We start from the raw sequence: 18,100 nt of genomic DNA on the forward strand, positions 1-18,100 counted from the left end.
CATGTCCTAGACAGTACTACATGTCCTAAACAGTACCACATGTCCTAAACAGTACTACGTGTCCTAAACAGTACCACGTGTCCTAAACTGTACTACATGTCCTAAACATTACTACGTGTCCTAAACAGTATCACGTGTCCTAAACAGTACTACATGTCCTAAACAGTACCACGTGTCCTAAACAGTACCACATGTCCTAAACAGTACCACCTATCCTAGACAGTACTACATCCTAAACAGTACTACATATCCTAGGCAGTACTACATGTCCTAGACAGTACTACATCCTAAACAGTACTACAAGTCCTAGACAGTACTACATGTCCTAGACAGTACTACACGTTCTAAACAGTACTACATGTCCTAAACAGTACCACGTGTCCTAAACAGTACTACATGTCCTAAACAGTACCACATGTCCTAAACAGTACTACATGTCCTAAACAGTACTATATGTCCTAAACAGTACCACGTGTCCTAAACAGTACTACATGTCCTAAATAGTACCACATGTCCTAAACAGTACTACATGTCCTAGACAGTACCAAGTGTCCTAAACAGTACTACATGTCCCAGACAATACCACATGTCCTAAACAGTACCACATGTCCTAGACAGTACTACATCCTAAACAGTACCACATGTCCTAAACAGTACCACATGTCCTAAACAGTACCACATGTCCTAAACAGTACTACATGTCCTAAACAGTACCACGTGTCCTAAACAGTACATAAGTCCTAAACAGTACCACATGTCCTAAACAGTACTACATGTCCTAAACAGTACCACGTGTCTTAACCAGTACTACATGTCCTAAACAGTACTACATGTCCTAAAGAGTATCACGTGTCCTAGACAGTACTACATGTCCTAAACAGTACTACATGTCCTAAACAGTACCACGTGTCCTAAACAGTACCACATGTCCTAAACAGTACCAACTATCCTAGACAGTACTACATCCTAAACAGTACTACATATCCTAGGCAGTACTACATGTCCTAGACAGTACTACATCCTAAACAGTACTACCTGTCCTAGACAGTACTACATGTCGTAGACAGTACTACACGTTCTAAACAGTACTACATGTCCTAAACAGTACCACGTGTCCTAAACAGTACTACATGTCCTAAACAGTACCACATGTCCTAAACAGTACTACATGTCCTAAACAGTACTACATGTCCTAGACAGTACCAAGTGTCCTAAACAGTACTACATGTCCCAGACAAAACCACATGTCCTAAACAGTACCACATGTCCTAGACAGTACTACATCCTAAACAGTACCACATGTCCTAAACAGTACCACATGTCCTAAACAGTACTACATGTCCTAAACAGTACCACATGTCCTAAACAGTACCACATGTCCTAGACAGTACCACATGTCCTAGACAGTACTACGTGTCCTAAACAGTACCACATCCTAAACAGTACTACATGTCCTAAACAGTACCACATGTCCTAAACAGTACTACATGTCCTAAACAGAACCACATGTCCTAAACAGTACCACCTATCCTAGACAGTACTACATCCTAAACAGTACCGCATGTCCTAAACAGTACCACATGTCCTAAACAGTACCACGTGTCCTAAACAGTACTACATGTCCTAGACAGTGCTACATCCTAAACAGTACTACATGTCCTAAACAGTATCACGTGTCCTAAACAGTACTACATGTCCTAAACAGTACTACATATCCTAAACAGTACCACGTGTCCTAAACAGTACCACATGTCCTAAACAGTACCAACTATCCTAGACAGTACTACATCCTAAACAGTACTACATATCCTAGGCAGTACTACATGTCCTAGACAGTACTACATCCTAAACATTACTACCTGTCCTAGACAGTACTACATGTCGTAGACAGTACTACACGTTCTAAACAGTACTACATGTCCTAAACAGTACCACGTGTCCTAAACAGTACTACATGTCCTAAACAGTACCACATGTCCTAAACAGTACTACATGTCCTAAACAGTACCAAGTGTCCTAAACAGTACTACATGTCCTAAATAGTACCACATGTCCTAAACAGTACCACATGTCCTAAACATTACTACATGTCCTAAACAGTACCACGTGTCCTAAACAGTACTACATGTCCTAAATAGTACCACATGTCCTAAACAGTACTACATGTCCTAGACAGTACCAAGTGTCCTAAACAGTACTACATGTCATAGACAGTATTACATCCTAAACAGTACCACATGTCCTAAACAGTACCACATGTCCTAAACAGTACCACATGTCCTAAATAGTACCACGTGTCCTAAACAGTACCACGTGTCCTAAACAGTACTACATGTCCTAAATAGTACCACATGTCCTAAACAGTACTACATGTCCTAAACAGTACCACATGTCCTAAACAGTACTACATGTCCTAAACAGTACCACGTGTCCTAAACAGTACTGCATGTCCTAAATACTACCACATGTCCTAAGCAGTACTACATGTCCTAGACAGTACCACATGTCCTAAACAGTACTACATGTCCTAGACAGTACCAAGTGTCCTAAACAGTACTACATGTCCCAGACAATACCACATGTCCTAAACAGTACTACATGTCCTAAACAGTACCACGTGTCCTAAACAGTACTACATGTCCTAAATAGTACCACATGTCCTAAACAGTACTACATGTCCTAGACAGTACCAAGTGTCCTAAACAGTACTACATGTCCCAGACAATACCACATGTCCTAAACAGTACTACATGTCCTAGACAGTATTACATCCTAAACAGTACCACATGTCCTAAACAGTACCACATGTCCTAAACAGTACCACATGTCCTAAACAGTACTACATGTCCTAGACAGTACCACGTGTCCTAAACAGTACTACATGTCCTAGACAGTACCACGTGTCGTAAACAGTACTACATGTCCTAAAAAGAACCACGTGTCCTAAACAGTTCTGCATGTCCTAAACAGTACTACATGTCCTAGACAGTACCACATGTCCTGAACAGTACTGCATGTCCTAAACAGTACTACATGTCCTAGACAGTACTACATGTCCTAGACAGTACTACATGTCCTAAACAGTACCACATGTCCTGAACAGTACTACATGTCCTAAACAGTACCACACGTCCTAAACAGTACTACATGTCCTAAACAGTACTACATGTCCTAAACAGTACCACGTGTCCTAAACAGCACTGCATGTCCTAAACAGTACTACATGTCCTAGACAGTACTACATGTCCTAGACAGTACTACATGTCCTAAACAGTACCACATGTCCTAAACAGTACTACGTGTCCTAAACAGTACCACGTGTCCTAAACTGTACTACATGTCCTAAACATTACTACGTGTCCTAAACAGTATCACGTGTCCTAAACAGTACTACATGTCCTAAACAGTACCACGTGTCCTAAACAGTACCACATGTCCTAAACAGTACCACCTATCCTAGACAGTACTACATCCTAAACAGTACTACATATCCTAGGCAGTACTACATGTCCTAGACAGTACTACATCCTAAACAGTACTACAAGTCCTAGACAGTACTACATGTCCTAGACAGTACTACACGTTCTAAACAGTACTACATGTCCTAAACAGTACCACGTGTCCTAAACAGTACTACATGTCCTAAACAGTACCACATGTCCTAAACAGTACTACATGTCCTAAACAGTACTACATGTCCTAAACAGTACCACGTGTCCTAAACAGTACTACATGTCCTAAATAGTACCACATGTCCTAAACAGTACTACATGTCCTAGACAGTACCAAGTGTCCTAAACAGTACTACATGTCCCAGACAATACCACATGTCCTAAACAGTACCACATGTCCTAGACAGTACTACATCCTAAACAGTACCACATGTCCTAAACAGTACCACATGTCCTAAACAGTACCACATGTCCTAAACAGTACTACATGTCCTAAACAGTACCACGTGTCCTAAACAGTACATAAGTCCTAAACAGTACCACATGTCCTAAACAGTACTACATGTCCTAAACAGTACCACGTGTCTTAACCAGTACTACATGTCCTAAACAGTACTACATGTCCTAAAGAGTACTACATGTCCTAAAGAGTATCACGTGTCCTAGACAGTACTACATGTCCTAAACAGTACTACATGTCCTAAACAGTACCACGTGTCCTAAACAGTACCACATGTCCTAAACAGTACCAACTATCCTAGACAGTACTACATCCTAAACAGTACTACATATCCTAGGCAGTACTACATGTCCTAGACAGTACTACATCCTAAACAGTACTACCTGTCCTGGACAGTACTACATGTCGTAGACAGTACTACACGTTCTAAGCAGTACTACATGTCCTAAACAGTACCACGTGTCCTAAACAGTACTACATGTCCTAAACAGTACCACATGTCCTAAACAGTACTACATGTCCTAAACAGTACCACGTGTCCTAAACAGTACTACATGTCCTAAATAGTACCACATGTCCTAAACAGTACTACATGTCCTAGACAGTACCAAGTGTCCTAAACAGTACTACATGTCCCAGACAATACCACATGTCCTAAACAGTACTACATGTCCTAGACAGTACTACATCCTAAACAGTACCACATGTCCTAAACAGTACCACATGTCCTAAACAGTACCACGTGTCCTAAACAGTACTACATGTCCTAAACAGTACCACATGTCCTAAAGAGTACCACATGTCCTAGACAGTACCACATGTCCTAGACAGTACTACGTGTCCTAAACAGTACCACATGTCCTAGACTGTACCACGTGTCCTAAACAGTACCACTTGTCCTAAACAGTACTACGTGTCCTAAACAGTACTACATGTCCTAAATAGTACTACATATCCTAAACAGTACTACTTGTCCTAAACAGTACCACCTATCCTAGACAGTACTACATCCTAAACAGTACTACATATCCTAGACAGTACTACATGTCCTAGACAGTACTACATCCTAAACAGTACTACATGTCCTAGACAGTACTACATGTCCTAGACAGTACTACACGTTCTAAACAGTACTACATGTCCTAAACAGTACCACGTGTCCTAAACAGTACTACATGTCCTAAACAGTACCACATGTCCTAAACAGTACTACATGTCCTAAACAGTACTACATGTCCTAAACAGTACCACGTGTCCTAAACAGTACTACATGTCCCAGACAATACCACATGTCCTAAACATTACTACATGTCCTAGACAGTACTACATCCTAAACAGTACCACATGTCCTAAACAGTAGCACATGTCCTAAACAGTACCACATGTCCTAAATAGTACCACGTGTCCTAAACAGTACCACATGTCCCAAACAGTACTACATGTCCTAGACAGTACCACGTGTCCTAAACAGTACTACATGTCCTAAACAGTACCACATGTCCTAAACAGTACTGCATGTCCTAAACAGTACTACATGTCCTAGACAGTACTACATCCTAAACAGTACTACATGTCCTAAACAGTACTACATGTCCTAAACAGTACCACGTGTCCTAAACAGTACTGCATGTCCTAAACAGTACATGTCCTAAACAGTATCACGTGTCCTAAACAGTACTACATGTCCTAAACAGCACTACATGTCCTAAACAGTACTACATGTCCTAAACAGTACCACGTGTCCTAAACAGTACCACATGTCCTAAACAGTACCACCTATCCTAGACAGTACTACATCCTAAACAGCACTACATATCCTAGGCAGTACTACATGTCCTAGACAGTGCTACATCCTAAACAGTACTACATGTCCTAGACAGTACTACATGTCCTAGACAGTACTACACGTTCTAAACAGTACTACATGTCCTAAACAGTACCACGTGTCCTAAACAGTACTACATGTCCTAAACAGTACCACATGTCCTAAACAGTACTACATGTCCTAAACACTACTACATGTCCTAAACAGTACCACGTGTCCTAAACAGTACTACATGTCCTAAATAGTACCACATGTCCTAAACAGTACTACATGTCCTAGACAGTACCAAGTGTCCTAAACAGTACTACATGTCCCAGACAATACCACATGTCCTAAACAGTACTACATGTCCTAGACAGTACTACATCCTAAACAGTACCACATGTCCTAAACAGTACTACATGTCCTAAACAGTACCACATGTCCTAAACAGTACCACATGTCCTAGACAGTACCACATGTCCTAGACAGTACTACGTGTCCTAAACAGTACCACATGTCCTAGACAGTACCACGTGTCCTAAACAGTACCACGTGTCCTAAACAGTACTACGTGTCCTAAACAGTACTACATGTCCTAAATAGTACTACATATCCTAAACAGTACTACTTGTCCTAAACAGTACCACGTGTCCTAAACAGTACTACATGTCCTAAACAGTACTACATCCTAAACAGTACTACATATCCTAGACAGTACTACATGTCCTAGACAGTACTACATCCTAAACAGTACTACATGTCCTAGACAGTACTACATGTCCTAGACAGTACTACACGTTCTAAACAGTACTCCATGTCCTAAACAGTACCACGTGTCCTAAACAGTACTACATGTCCTAAACAGTACCACATGTCCTAAACAGTACTACATGTCCTAGACAGTACCAAGTGTCCTAAACAGTACTACATGTAGCAGACAATACCACATGTCCTAAACAGTACTACATGTCCTAGACAGTACTACACCCTAAACAGTACCACATGTCCTAAACAGTACCACATGTCCTAAACAGTACCACATGTCCTAAATAGTACCACGTGTCCTAAATAGTACCACATGTCCTAAACAGTACCACATGTCCTAGACAGTACCATGTGTCCTAAACAGTATCACATGTCCTAAACAGTACTACATGTCCTAAACAGTACCACGTGTCCTAAACAGTACCACATGTCCTAAACAGTACCACCTATCCTAGACAGTACTACATCCTAAACAGTACTACATATCCTAGGCAGTACTACATGTCCTAGACAGTACTACATCCTAAACAGTACTACATGTCCTAAACAGTACTACATGTCCTAGACAGTACTACACATTCTAAACAGTACTACATGTCCTAAACAGTACCACGTGTCCTAAACAGTACTACATGTCCTAAACAGTACCACATGTCCTAAACAGTACCACATGTCCTAAACAGTACCACTTGTCCTAAACAGTACTACATGTCCTAAATAGTACCACATGTTCTAAACACTACTACATGTCCTAGACAGTACCAAGTGTCCTAAACAGTACTACATGTCCCAGACAATACCACATGTCCTAAACAGTACTACATGTCCTAGACAGTACTACATCCTTAACAGTACCACATGTCCTAAACAGTACCACATGTCCTAGACAGTACCACGTGTCCTAAACAGTACCACGTGTCCTAAACAGTACTACGTGTCCTAAACAGTACTACATGTCCTAACTAGTACTACATGTCCTAAACAGTACTACTTGTCCTAAACAGTACCACGTGTCCTAAACAGTACTACATGTCCTAAACAGTACCACATGTCCTATGATAAAAGCAAAATACTGTGGATGCTGGAAATCTGAAACAAAAATAGAAAATGCTGGAAAAACTCAGTAGGCCTAACAACACCTGTGGAGAGAAAGACAGAGTTAAGGTTTCAAGTCTGTATGAGTCTTCTTCAGAGCTACTGTATTACAGCAACTACAATAGAATACATGTCCTATCTGGCTTGTTGTAGACTTGTAACCTTTGCCATGAAGGAAGCGCTCTGTGAGCTGCCATTTTAGATCAGTTCATTAAAGACGTACAATGAGAAAGCACCGCTGTCCCTTAACTCAAAATATGGTGTCACAAGTGGTTTTAAAATAGAATTTTCAATTCTGAAAATGACGCAGAGAAGCCGCAGCTCAGAAAGGCAGACAGAAATGTTCAAATCTGCTAAAAGCTGCTAAAAAATGACAAGGGAAAGCAAACTCTAACTGAAGGCTGCAAGTAAAATACTGGGCGATTAAACAAGGCTATAAACTCTCCCCTCCTTTCGCTGGTTGAAATTAAAGGTGATATGTGGCAGAACTGGTAGTTGTTCCACTTTCAACAGCAAGACCCCTCAGTGAGAGCAAGTCAACTGAAAGAGGGGAAACGCACTCTCAGGAAAACGATAGACAAGTAGAAATGCAGAGGTTGTGAAACATCAGCTCCAACACATGTATGGCAGAGCAGAGATATTATACTGAGATACATTCCAGGCCAAAAGAGCAGAACAGTCGCGGACACAGGATAAGATGGAAATACTGCGGAGGAAAAGAAGGATTGTCCAGCATGGGGAAAGCAGTGCTTTAACTGCAAGAAACTGAATCATTTTGCACACAAGTGTTTGGCTAGAAAGAAGCAAAACAAGCCGATGCTGATGACCACTGGAGAAATGTCAGCCGAAGAGTCTGATGAAGCATAGACACCATTTAACAGGTTGGTTCCGTCAAGTCTATATGTGATAAATAGCTTGTGACTGTTACAATGACTGTAAAGGGGCATGATCAAGTGAATACGAAGTGTCAGATAGACACTGGTGCCTCATGCATCATAATGACCTTCACAGACCTGTGTGAAGTGGCTCAACATAGCAGTCTGAAAATGAAGCCCTCGAAAGTAAGTTTGAGGCTATATGATGGCACGATACTCATACCAAGAGGACAAAGTAGCCTGAGAGCTCAAAGCAATGGCAAGAAGGAAGATCTGGAGTTCCAGGTCATAGACAACACATAGCCACACATTCCAGCTGAAACAAGTCTGAAGCTTGGACTGGTAACCCTGAGCGTGCGCCCAGAGATCCACAATGTGTCACAGCACACTAAACCAGGAACTGCTGAACAGATCCGAGAGGAGTACAAAGACATGTTTACAGGGTTGGGATTTCTACCTGGTGAATATCATCTCCAAGTAGATGAGAGTGCAAAACCAATTCAGCATCAGAAGAATTCCAGCTACTCTCAAGTCCAGTCTAAAAAACAAGATAGAAGGACTGGAAAAGAAGGGAGGAATCAAGAGAGTGACAACTCCCACAGACTGGATTAACAGCCTGGTAGCAGTGAGACAACCTGGGAAGCTGTGAGTGTTCTTAGACCCAGAGGATCAAAATAAAGAGCTGAAGAGATCTCACTGCCCTATGCCAACCATCGAAGGAATTTTACCACAACTTGCCAAGGCAAAGATCTTTACTACCCTAGATACGAAGGATGGTTATTGGTAAGTGAAGCTGGATGAAAGCAGCAGCTTTCTAACAACATTCTGGATACCGTTTGGGAGATACTGATTTTATTTGACATTTCCACAGCTCCAAAAGAGCATCAACGCAGTCAGCACGAGATAGTCAGTAATCTTCCCAGAATGGAAGCCATAGTGGATGATCTGTGAGTCTATGGGTGTGGAAACACAATGGAAGAAGCTGTAATTGACCATGATCATAATTTAATATGACTGCTGGAAAGAGCTCACCAGATGAACCTGAAGCTGAACAAGAAAAAGTTGCCACTGAAGATGCCTGAGGTTAAGTACATAGGTCACATACTGACAGCAAAAGGTCTTCACCCAGAACCTGACAAGGTCAGAGCTGTAGCAGCGATGGAGCAACCAGCAGGTGTGAAAGCAGCGCAACCATTTATTGGATTTGTGAACTATTTAGCAAATATTGTGTCTAATTTATTATTGAAGTGTGAACCATTATGCAAGCTCGCTGCCAAGGGGGTGCAGTGGTATTGGGGAACAGAACAAAGAGCAGCGTTCAGTAAAATCAAACAATTCATGACGACGATGCCAGTGCTGAAGTATTATGACGTCAATGATGAAGTCACCTTGCAGTGTGACATCAGTGAGACAGGTTGTAGAGCAACCCTAATGCAGCATGGACAACCAGCCGCATATGCATCCAGGGCACTAATGCAAATTGAATGACGCTACTCTCAGATTGAGAGAGAGTGCCCGACATTGTTTTTCCTTGTGAACATTTTCATCAATACCTGTTTGGCAGAGACAAAGTAATACTGGAGTCTGACCACAAACAACGTCAAAGCATTTTTCTCAAACCGCTACTATCTGCTTCAAAGCGTCTGCAAACAATGTTACTTTGTTTACAGAGATATCATCTGGACATGACATACAAGCAAAGAAAACAGATGAGCATTACTGACATGCTGTCAAGAGCAGCACTCCCAATGAAGAAAGTTGAGAGGCTGCAACAGAGTGTGAAATCTTCCAGGTTCAATGTGCAGCAGCAGCTCGACATGTTCTTGAAGTCATAAACCCAGCAAAGACATTGAATCTGACAGACAAGCACCTCGCTCAAATCAAGCAAACTATATAACAAGATGCAGCTGTCCAAGCGCTGCAGGATGTGACGATGAAAGGATGGCTTGAGAGCATCAAAGACACACCTGTGGTCACAAGAGAATATTGGGTACACCGAGATGAATTGACAGCCCATGATGGCATCTTGTACAAAGGAAATAAAGTCATCATCCCCAAGTAGATGAGAGGAGAGAAGCTGAAGCGCATCCAAATTAGCCACCAAGTAACTGAATCAAGTTTGAGAAAGACACGAGAAGTGCTCTAGTGGCCAATCATAAGCAATGAAATTAAAGACCATATACGCCAGTGCGGTTCTTGTAATGAGCACCAAGCTAGCGAGCTATGGAAGACACATGACATCTCAGAGACGACATGGATGAAAGTGGGTGTAGACGTCTTCACTATAGCAAGAACTGACTATCTTGTCACCGTAGACTACTATTCTGACTACTGGGAGTTAGACCAGCTGACTTCAACAACGACAGGAGAAATAATGGGATTCCTGAAAGCACGCTTTAGTTGTTATAGCATTCCAGACATTGTGATGAGTATTAATGGCCCTTAGTGAAGAATTCAGCCACTTCACAAAGGATCGGGGAATTCAACACGATAGACCATCTCCGCACTATCCCCAGTCGAATGGATAGGCTGAGGCAACAGTGAAATTCGCCAAATGAATCATCAAGAGATCAAGCAAATCTAGCACAGATGTATACAAGGCAATCCTCGAGTGGAGACACACACCGGCTGAAGGCTCAGAATGTAGTGCAGTCCAAAGACTAATGTCACACTGCACGCAAACCACTCTTTCAATAGCAAAAAAGCTGCTGAAGCCAGAAGTAGTAATAGGCATGAGTGAAAAGATTGAGGTGAAACAGCAAAAAAGCCAAATTTCATTTTGACCAGACTGCCAAACCATTTGCAGAACTGAGCATTGGAGAGCCAGTCAAGGTATAAACCTTCTAGGCTCTCAACAGGAATCAGCCCATGTGGAAATGTGGGACAAGCGCAGAGAATTTGTCACCTCGATGACATGCGATGGAAGTGAATGACCAATTATACCAGCATAACTGCAGGCAGATACAAACACTAGTGATAGTGAAACTGTTCCTTCACAGTCATTGGCCAGTTAGGGAGAAGGGATCTCATTCTATGCACTGAGTACAGAATGACCATCAATCCCAGAGGTCCAGTTGTCCTCAACAAGGAAATAGAACAACAATAGTTACCACGGTAACAAATGCCAAGGGAACAACACTCTCCAGGCAAGGATAATCACCCTGATGAACAGCCAATGACAATGTGCATTAAGAAGCCTGCATGATTTAAAGACTATGACTGCAATGCAGGGGCAGAGACTGACTAGTAGAACAAACAGTTGCTAATGCATGAGAATAGTGGGTGTATAGTGGGTAACTTGGGTAACTCACAGATAGGCATGATTTGCATGCAAATATGCCTTTTGTTCGTTATGAAAAGGGGGATGTTTGGGTTTTGAAATGCAACAGTACTACATGTCCCAGCTGGCTTGCTCTAGTCATGTGACCTCTGCCAAGAAGGAAGATCTGTAAGCTGCCAGTTTAGATCAGTTCAATAAAGACAGACAATGAGAAAGCACTGCTGTCCTTGAAGACGAAACAGGGGCAGAATCTTAAAATTAGAGCCAGGCTGTTCAGAGGTCATGTCAGGAAGCAATTCTTCGCACAAAGGGTAGTGGAAATCTGGATCTCTCTCCTGCAAAAAGCTCTGGATCCCTGCGGGTCAATTGGAGGTTTGAAGACTGAACTTGGTAGATTTTTGTTGGGCAAATGTATTAAGGGACATGGAACAAATGTGGAAAATTGGCTTTTAGGTACAGATCAATCATGATCTAATTGAATGGTGAAACAGGCTAGAGGGTCTGTATGGCCTCTGCTTGTCCCAGTGGGTATAGTTGTTTGATACCAAGTCAGTGTTGCTGCAGTGGTTCTGATGCTGGGACTCACTCTGTCACACATCACTGTGAATTTATTCTGTCTGTCAAGTGCTTTGGGACAGTTGAACCAGTTAAAGAGTGTGGAGCGATATTCCACACAGAGAAACAGATTCCTGTCTTCCTGTTCTTCCAGGATGTTCGGAGTCCGCCTGAATATGAGATCAGTCACTTACCAGGAGCCATTCGCATTGACCCAGAAGCCACCAACATGGATCATTTGGTCAAGGATCTGGGCCTGGCAGGTAGGGACAGTCTAACTCCCATCCACGGGTTCTTCACTGCTGTCTGCACAGTAAAGCTGTGAGTGAAGTGAACTGATTGGACACAGGGCCGCCCAGGGTCTTTACAAATCCAGACCAAGAATGGCTCCCCAGGAAATCATGGAGGTAGATGACGCTGTGTCTGGAGTTCAGACGGTGAATCTTTTGAGTTCCCCATATACAATCTACCCTGCAAGGAATTCCCCACACACTGACTCTCACTGGGGTACGGGTCCCACAAACACTGCCTGTCACTGGGGTACAGGCTCCACACACACACTGACTCTCACTGGGGTACGGGTCCCACACACACTGACTCTCACTGGGGTATGGGTTCCACACACGCTGACTCTCAGTGGGGTATGGGTCCCATGCACACTGACTCTCACTGGTTTACGGGTCCCACACACGCTGACTCTCACTGGCGTACGGGTCCCACACACACTGACTCTCACTGGGGTATGGGTTCCACACATGCTGAATCGCACGGGGTACAGTTCCCACACAGACTAACTCTCATTGGGGTACGGGTCCCACACACACATTGACTCTCACTTGGGTATGGGTTCCACACACGCTGACTCTCACTGGGGTATGGGTTCCACACACACTGACTCTCAGTGGGGTATGGGTCCCATGCACACTGACTCTTACTGGGGTATGGGTCCCACACACACTGACTCTCACTGAGGTACGGGTTCCACACACACTGACTCTCATTGGCGTACGGGTCCCACACACACTGACTCTCACTGGGGTACAGGTCCCACACACACACTGACTCTCACTGGGGTACGGGTTCCACACACACTGACTCTCACTGGGGTACGGGTTCCACACACACTGACTCTCACTGGGGTACGGGTTCCACACACACTGACTCTCACTGGGACATGTGTTCCCTGGATTTAAAGGAAAAATGAAATGACAAAGGGTCTGACTCACTCCTCCTCATCCTCCCACACTCATCCCCGTTCTCCAGTTGGAACCTGTGGAAATCTTAGTAAAGTCCACTTAATTTGAATAAAGAATAACTTGAAGAGTATTTTATGGGCCATTATATGTGTGAGAGGGAGAGACAAAGAATGTGTATATTTTGGAGTGTGTATAATAGAGATTGTGTGTGTTTGTGTATTAGGGATATGGGTGTTGCTGGCAAGGCCAGCATTTGTTGCCCATTCCTAATTGCTCTTTGAACTGAGTGTCTCACTCAACCACTTTGCTGTGGGTCTGGAGTCACATGTAGACCAGATCAGGATGATGGATTTCCTTCCCCAAAGCGAACCAGGGGGGTTTTTACAACAATTGACAATGGTTTCATGGTCATCATCAGACTTTTAATTGCAGATTTTGATACAATTCAAATTTTACCATCTGCCATAGTGGGATTTGAACCCAGGTCCCCCGAATACTTGTCCAGTTACTATGCCACCATCTCCCTGGTGTCTTTTGGGCTCTGTGTTGTGGAGTGTGTATTGGGGTCTGTGTTGGGGAATGTGTATTGGGGTCTGTGTTGGGGAGTGTGTATTGGGGTCTATATTGGGGTCTGTGTTCGGGAGTGTGTATTGGGCTCTGTGTTGGGGAGTGTGTATTGGACTCTGTATTGGGGTCTGTGTTGGGGAATGTGTATTGGGCTCTGTGTTGGGGAGTGTGTATTGGGGTCTGTGTATGTGTGAGTGTTGGGCTTTATACAGTTTCACCTACCTGTGTTTTTTTCCTCATACAGGAAGTGAAGCTGACCCAGCTGTTGTGTGTTATTGTACAGTCGGATTTTATGCATCGCAGTTGGTACAGAAACTCTGTAACTTTTTAGCTGGAGATTCCAGACAGAATTTGCACAGCTCGATGAATATTTCCAACCTGGAGGGGGGGCTCCTGAAATGGTCCAATGAGAAGAAGGCTTTGGTTGACAGCAGCAACCAGACAACGAGCCTTGTCCACCCCTACACCCAGCTCTGGGTTCAGCTACTCAAAGCTGACTTCAAAGCCTCTGGATGAGGTAATTTGGTGCCATTGGCCTTGACCCAACCCATCACCAACCTACCAACCTACCAACCTGGGCTGCCAACTCTGATTGGACACTCAGGTTTCTTCACATGATTTTCATCTGTCTACTGCCACTCCCCCATCATTCATCACCTGATACCCATGCTCATAATGTCCCACCCACCCTCTCACACCATTGGTCATCAAACCTGCCAATCATCTCACCTTCCCCAGATAATTGGATAGTGATCTAACTCTTCATTTTGTGATTGGGTTGTTGACCATCAATCAAACTGCATCTTTTGCCCAGTCTCTGATCTTTTTTAGAGCGAATGAACAAACTGCTCAAGGAAAATTAAATAAAATTCACCTTTCTGTTCACCTCTGAAATGTTTTTTTTTTCCTGCTGTTACTTGCTGCAGCGCCCTGGAAATTAATCTTCAATTTCTGGAAAATCCTAGACAATCCTGAAGCGTTAACAAATCTGTGGCTGACAATTCCTGGTTTGCTGGGATCAGCAGGAACGATTCCCGGGAACAATGCATCTGCACAGAATCTAAATCTTAACTGGATCATGCCTGAAGTCATAAAATCACCTGGAACTCCTACAGGCCATTCTGCCCACAGCACCATGCTGGTCTTTTTTTAATTCTTTCATGGGATGTGAATTTATTATCAGTCAGGCATTTATTATCCCACTAGTCCCTCTGTTGTCCCTATATCCCTCTGTAGACTCTCTGTGTCATCCTCACCACTTGCCCTCCCGCCTGACAGTACATGTCCCAGTCCCGTGTCATAAGTTTAAAATCCAGCCTGACACGCTCGGTCAAGTACTGAGGGAGCACTGCACTGTCAATGGGTCAGTACTGAGGGAGGGCTGCACTGTTGGGGGGTTAGTAATGAGGGAGTGCTACACTAACGGAGGGTCAGTACTGAGGGACTGCTGCACTGCTTGAGGGTCAGTACTGAGGGAGTGCTGCACTTCCGGAGAGTCAGTACGAGGGAGTGCTGCACTGTTGGAGGGTCAGTACTGAGGGAGTGCTGCAGTGTCAGATGGTCAGTACTGAGGGAGTGCTGCACTGTCGGAGGGTTGTTACTGAGAGAGTGCTGCACTGTCGGAAGGTTGGTACTGAGGGAATGCTGTACTGTCGGAGGGTTGGTACTGAGGGAATGCTGCACAGTCAGAGGGTTGGTACTGAGGGAGTGCTGCACTGTCGGAGGGTTGGCACTGAGGGAATGCTGTGTTGCTTTTATTCATTTATAGGATGAGGTTGTCACTGGCTGGGCCAGCATTTATTGCCCATCCCGAATTGTCTTTGAGAAGGTGGTGATGAACTGCCTTCTTGAACAGCTGCAGTCCATGTGGTGTAGATATGCCCACAGGGCTGTTAGGAAGGGAATTCCAGGATTTTGACCCAGCGACAGTGAAGGAATGGTGAGATATTTCCAAGTCAGGATGCTGAATGACTTGGAGGGGAACTTCCAGGTGGTGGTGGTCCCATCTATCTGCTGCCCTTGTCCTTCTGGATGGTAGCGGTCATGGGTTTGGAAGGTGTTGTCAAAGGAGCCTTGGTGAATTCCTGCTGTGCATCTTGTAGATGGTACACACTGCTGCTACTGTGCGTTGGTGGTGGAGGGAATGAATGTTTGTGGATGTGGTGCCAATCAAGAGGGCTGCTTTGTCCTGGATGGTGTCAAGCTTCTTGAATGTTGTTGGAGTCACACTCTTTCAGGCAAGTAGGGAATATTTCATCACACTCCTGACTTGTGCTTTGTAGATGGTGGATAGTCTTTGGGGAGTCAGGTGGTGAGTTACTCGCCGCAGGATTACTAGCCCCTGACCAGCTCGTGTAGCCACAGAATTTATATGGCTGGTCCAGTTCAGTTTCTATCAGACAGTCAGTACTGAAGGAGTGCTGCACTGTCAAGTTGGTCAGTATTGATGGAGCGATCCAATGTCAGAGGATCAGTACTGAGGGAGCACTGGACTGTCAGTACTGAGGGAGTGCAGCACTGTCGAAGGATCAGTACTGAGGGAGTGCTGCACTGTCAGAGGATCAGTACTGAGGGAGTGCTGCACTGTCAAAGGATCAGTACTGAAGGAGTGCTGCACTGTTGGAGGGTCAGAACTGAGGGAGTGCTGCACTGTCGAAGGATCAGTACTGAGGGATTGCTGCACCATTGGAGGGTCAGTACTGATTGAGTGCTGCACTGTCAGGATCAGTACTGAGGGAGCGCTGCACTATCGGAGGATCAGTACTGAGGGAGTGCTGCACTGTCAGAGGATCAGTACTGAGGGAGTGCTGCACTGTCGGAGGGTCAGTACTGAGGGAGTGCCGCACTGTCGGAGGGTCAGAACTGAGGGAGTGCCACGGTTCGGTGTGCCTTTTTGATGAAACATTAAATTAAGGCTCCAGCTGCTCTATGGTGGATGTAAATTATCCCACAATCAACATCATTAAAACAAATTATCTGGGCTTTATCACAGTGCTATGTGTCGTGGGTTTGTCAATGTGCAGACTGGCAGTGGAATTCTCTGCATCACAACACTGACAACACTTCAAAAATACTTCATTTTCTGGAAAAGGCATTGAAGCAACCTGGGGTCGTGAAGATGCTCGAGAAATGGTGTTCTGAGAGTCCAGCTTCACAGGATCCTGTTTTTTATGACTGAGGTGGGAGCAGTGCACTGTCCGAGTTCCACTACTTCATGGGTCACAACATATATTTAAATGCTTTCTCCAGCTAGCTATATGGCCAAATATGTGCTTTACCAATGAATCTCAGAATGGCCACTCAATGCCCAGGTTTCTTCACTAAGCAACAAAATGATTAGTTTATTATAAAAGGAGACTTGTCAAATAGGAGGCAAAGTTTATTTACAAACCGTATGAAATATGAGAGTATATTACACTTTCTAAATCTCCTAACTTGCATGCGTCTGTGCACCCTCAGCTAAAATAGAGGAATTCTGCTAAATACAGTGGTTCAAAGGAAAAGGATAGATGATGGTGTCCCTGTTTGTATAGTTGGTATCTCAGCACTGGTCTGCAAAACAATTGATAACTCTTGCACTATTTTCCAGGCGAACTTTGCAGAAAACTTGCAATCAGTCGACTTCAGAACGTAGTGTGCCTTCAGGGCAACTTCCATTCGCTTTTTGCTTTTGACTGGGCCTGGAGCTGCAAGAGCTGTTGTCGTCTTTACTCAAACAGTTGATCCTTCATTTTTCCCCCCAAAGCAAAACCAGCCTGCCAGCTTTTAAAACAGCTTTCCAGACATTTTCTTTTTCAAGGCCATAAACCACCATGTGACCCTTTCGTAAACAGTCCAGCAGGGTCAAGAGGTTTCCAGCTTCTTTAAAGCTGCTTAATTATCTTTTCTTGTAAAATGCTGTCTTCTCCAGGAACAGCAGCAGCCGGAGTCCTTGCATTAACCCTTTAAAGGACAATGTCTGATAAAACACACATTCTTCCAGAATGCTCTTAGTCCTTGAAGATGAACTATTTTCTGTGATTAAAGCGTTTTATGAATTGTGAACCTG

General features: G+C 43.8%; 1 protein-coding gene across 3 annotated transcripts in view; it reads left to right on the top strand.

Moving 5' to 3' along the window:
• The window catches only part of LOC121283115 (solute carrier family 13 member 5-like), a 99,917-nt gene that overhangs the window by 23,225 nt on the left and 58,592 nt on the right, over positions 1-18,100 (top strand). For all 3 annotated transcript variants that reach the window (XM_041197240.1, XM_041197241.1, XM_041197238.1), the window contains exon 2: positions 12,444-12,552. In XM_041197240.1, coding sequence (XP_041053174.1) covers positions 12,445-12,552 — 108 coding nt within the window. In that variant the 5' untranslated portion in view covers position 12,444. The remainder of the gene's footprint in view (positions 1-12,443; positions 12,553-18,100) is intronic.

Source organism: Carcharodon carcharias, chromosome 10 (assembly GCF_017639515.1).
Source record: "Carcharodon carcharias isolate sCarCar2 chromosome 10, sCarCar2.pri, whole genome shotgun sequence".
Taxonomy (NCBI): Eukaryota; Metazoa; Chordata; class Chondrichthyes; order Lamniformes; family Lamnidae; genus Carcharodon; species Carcharodon carcharias.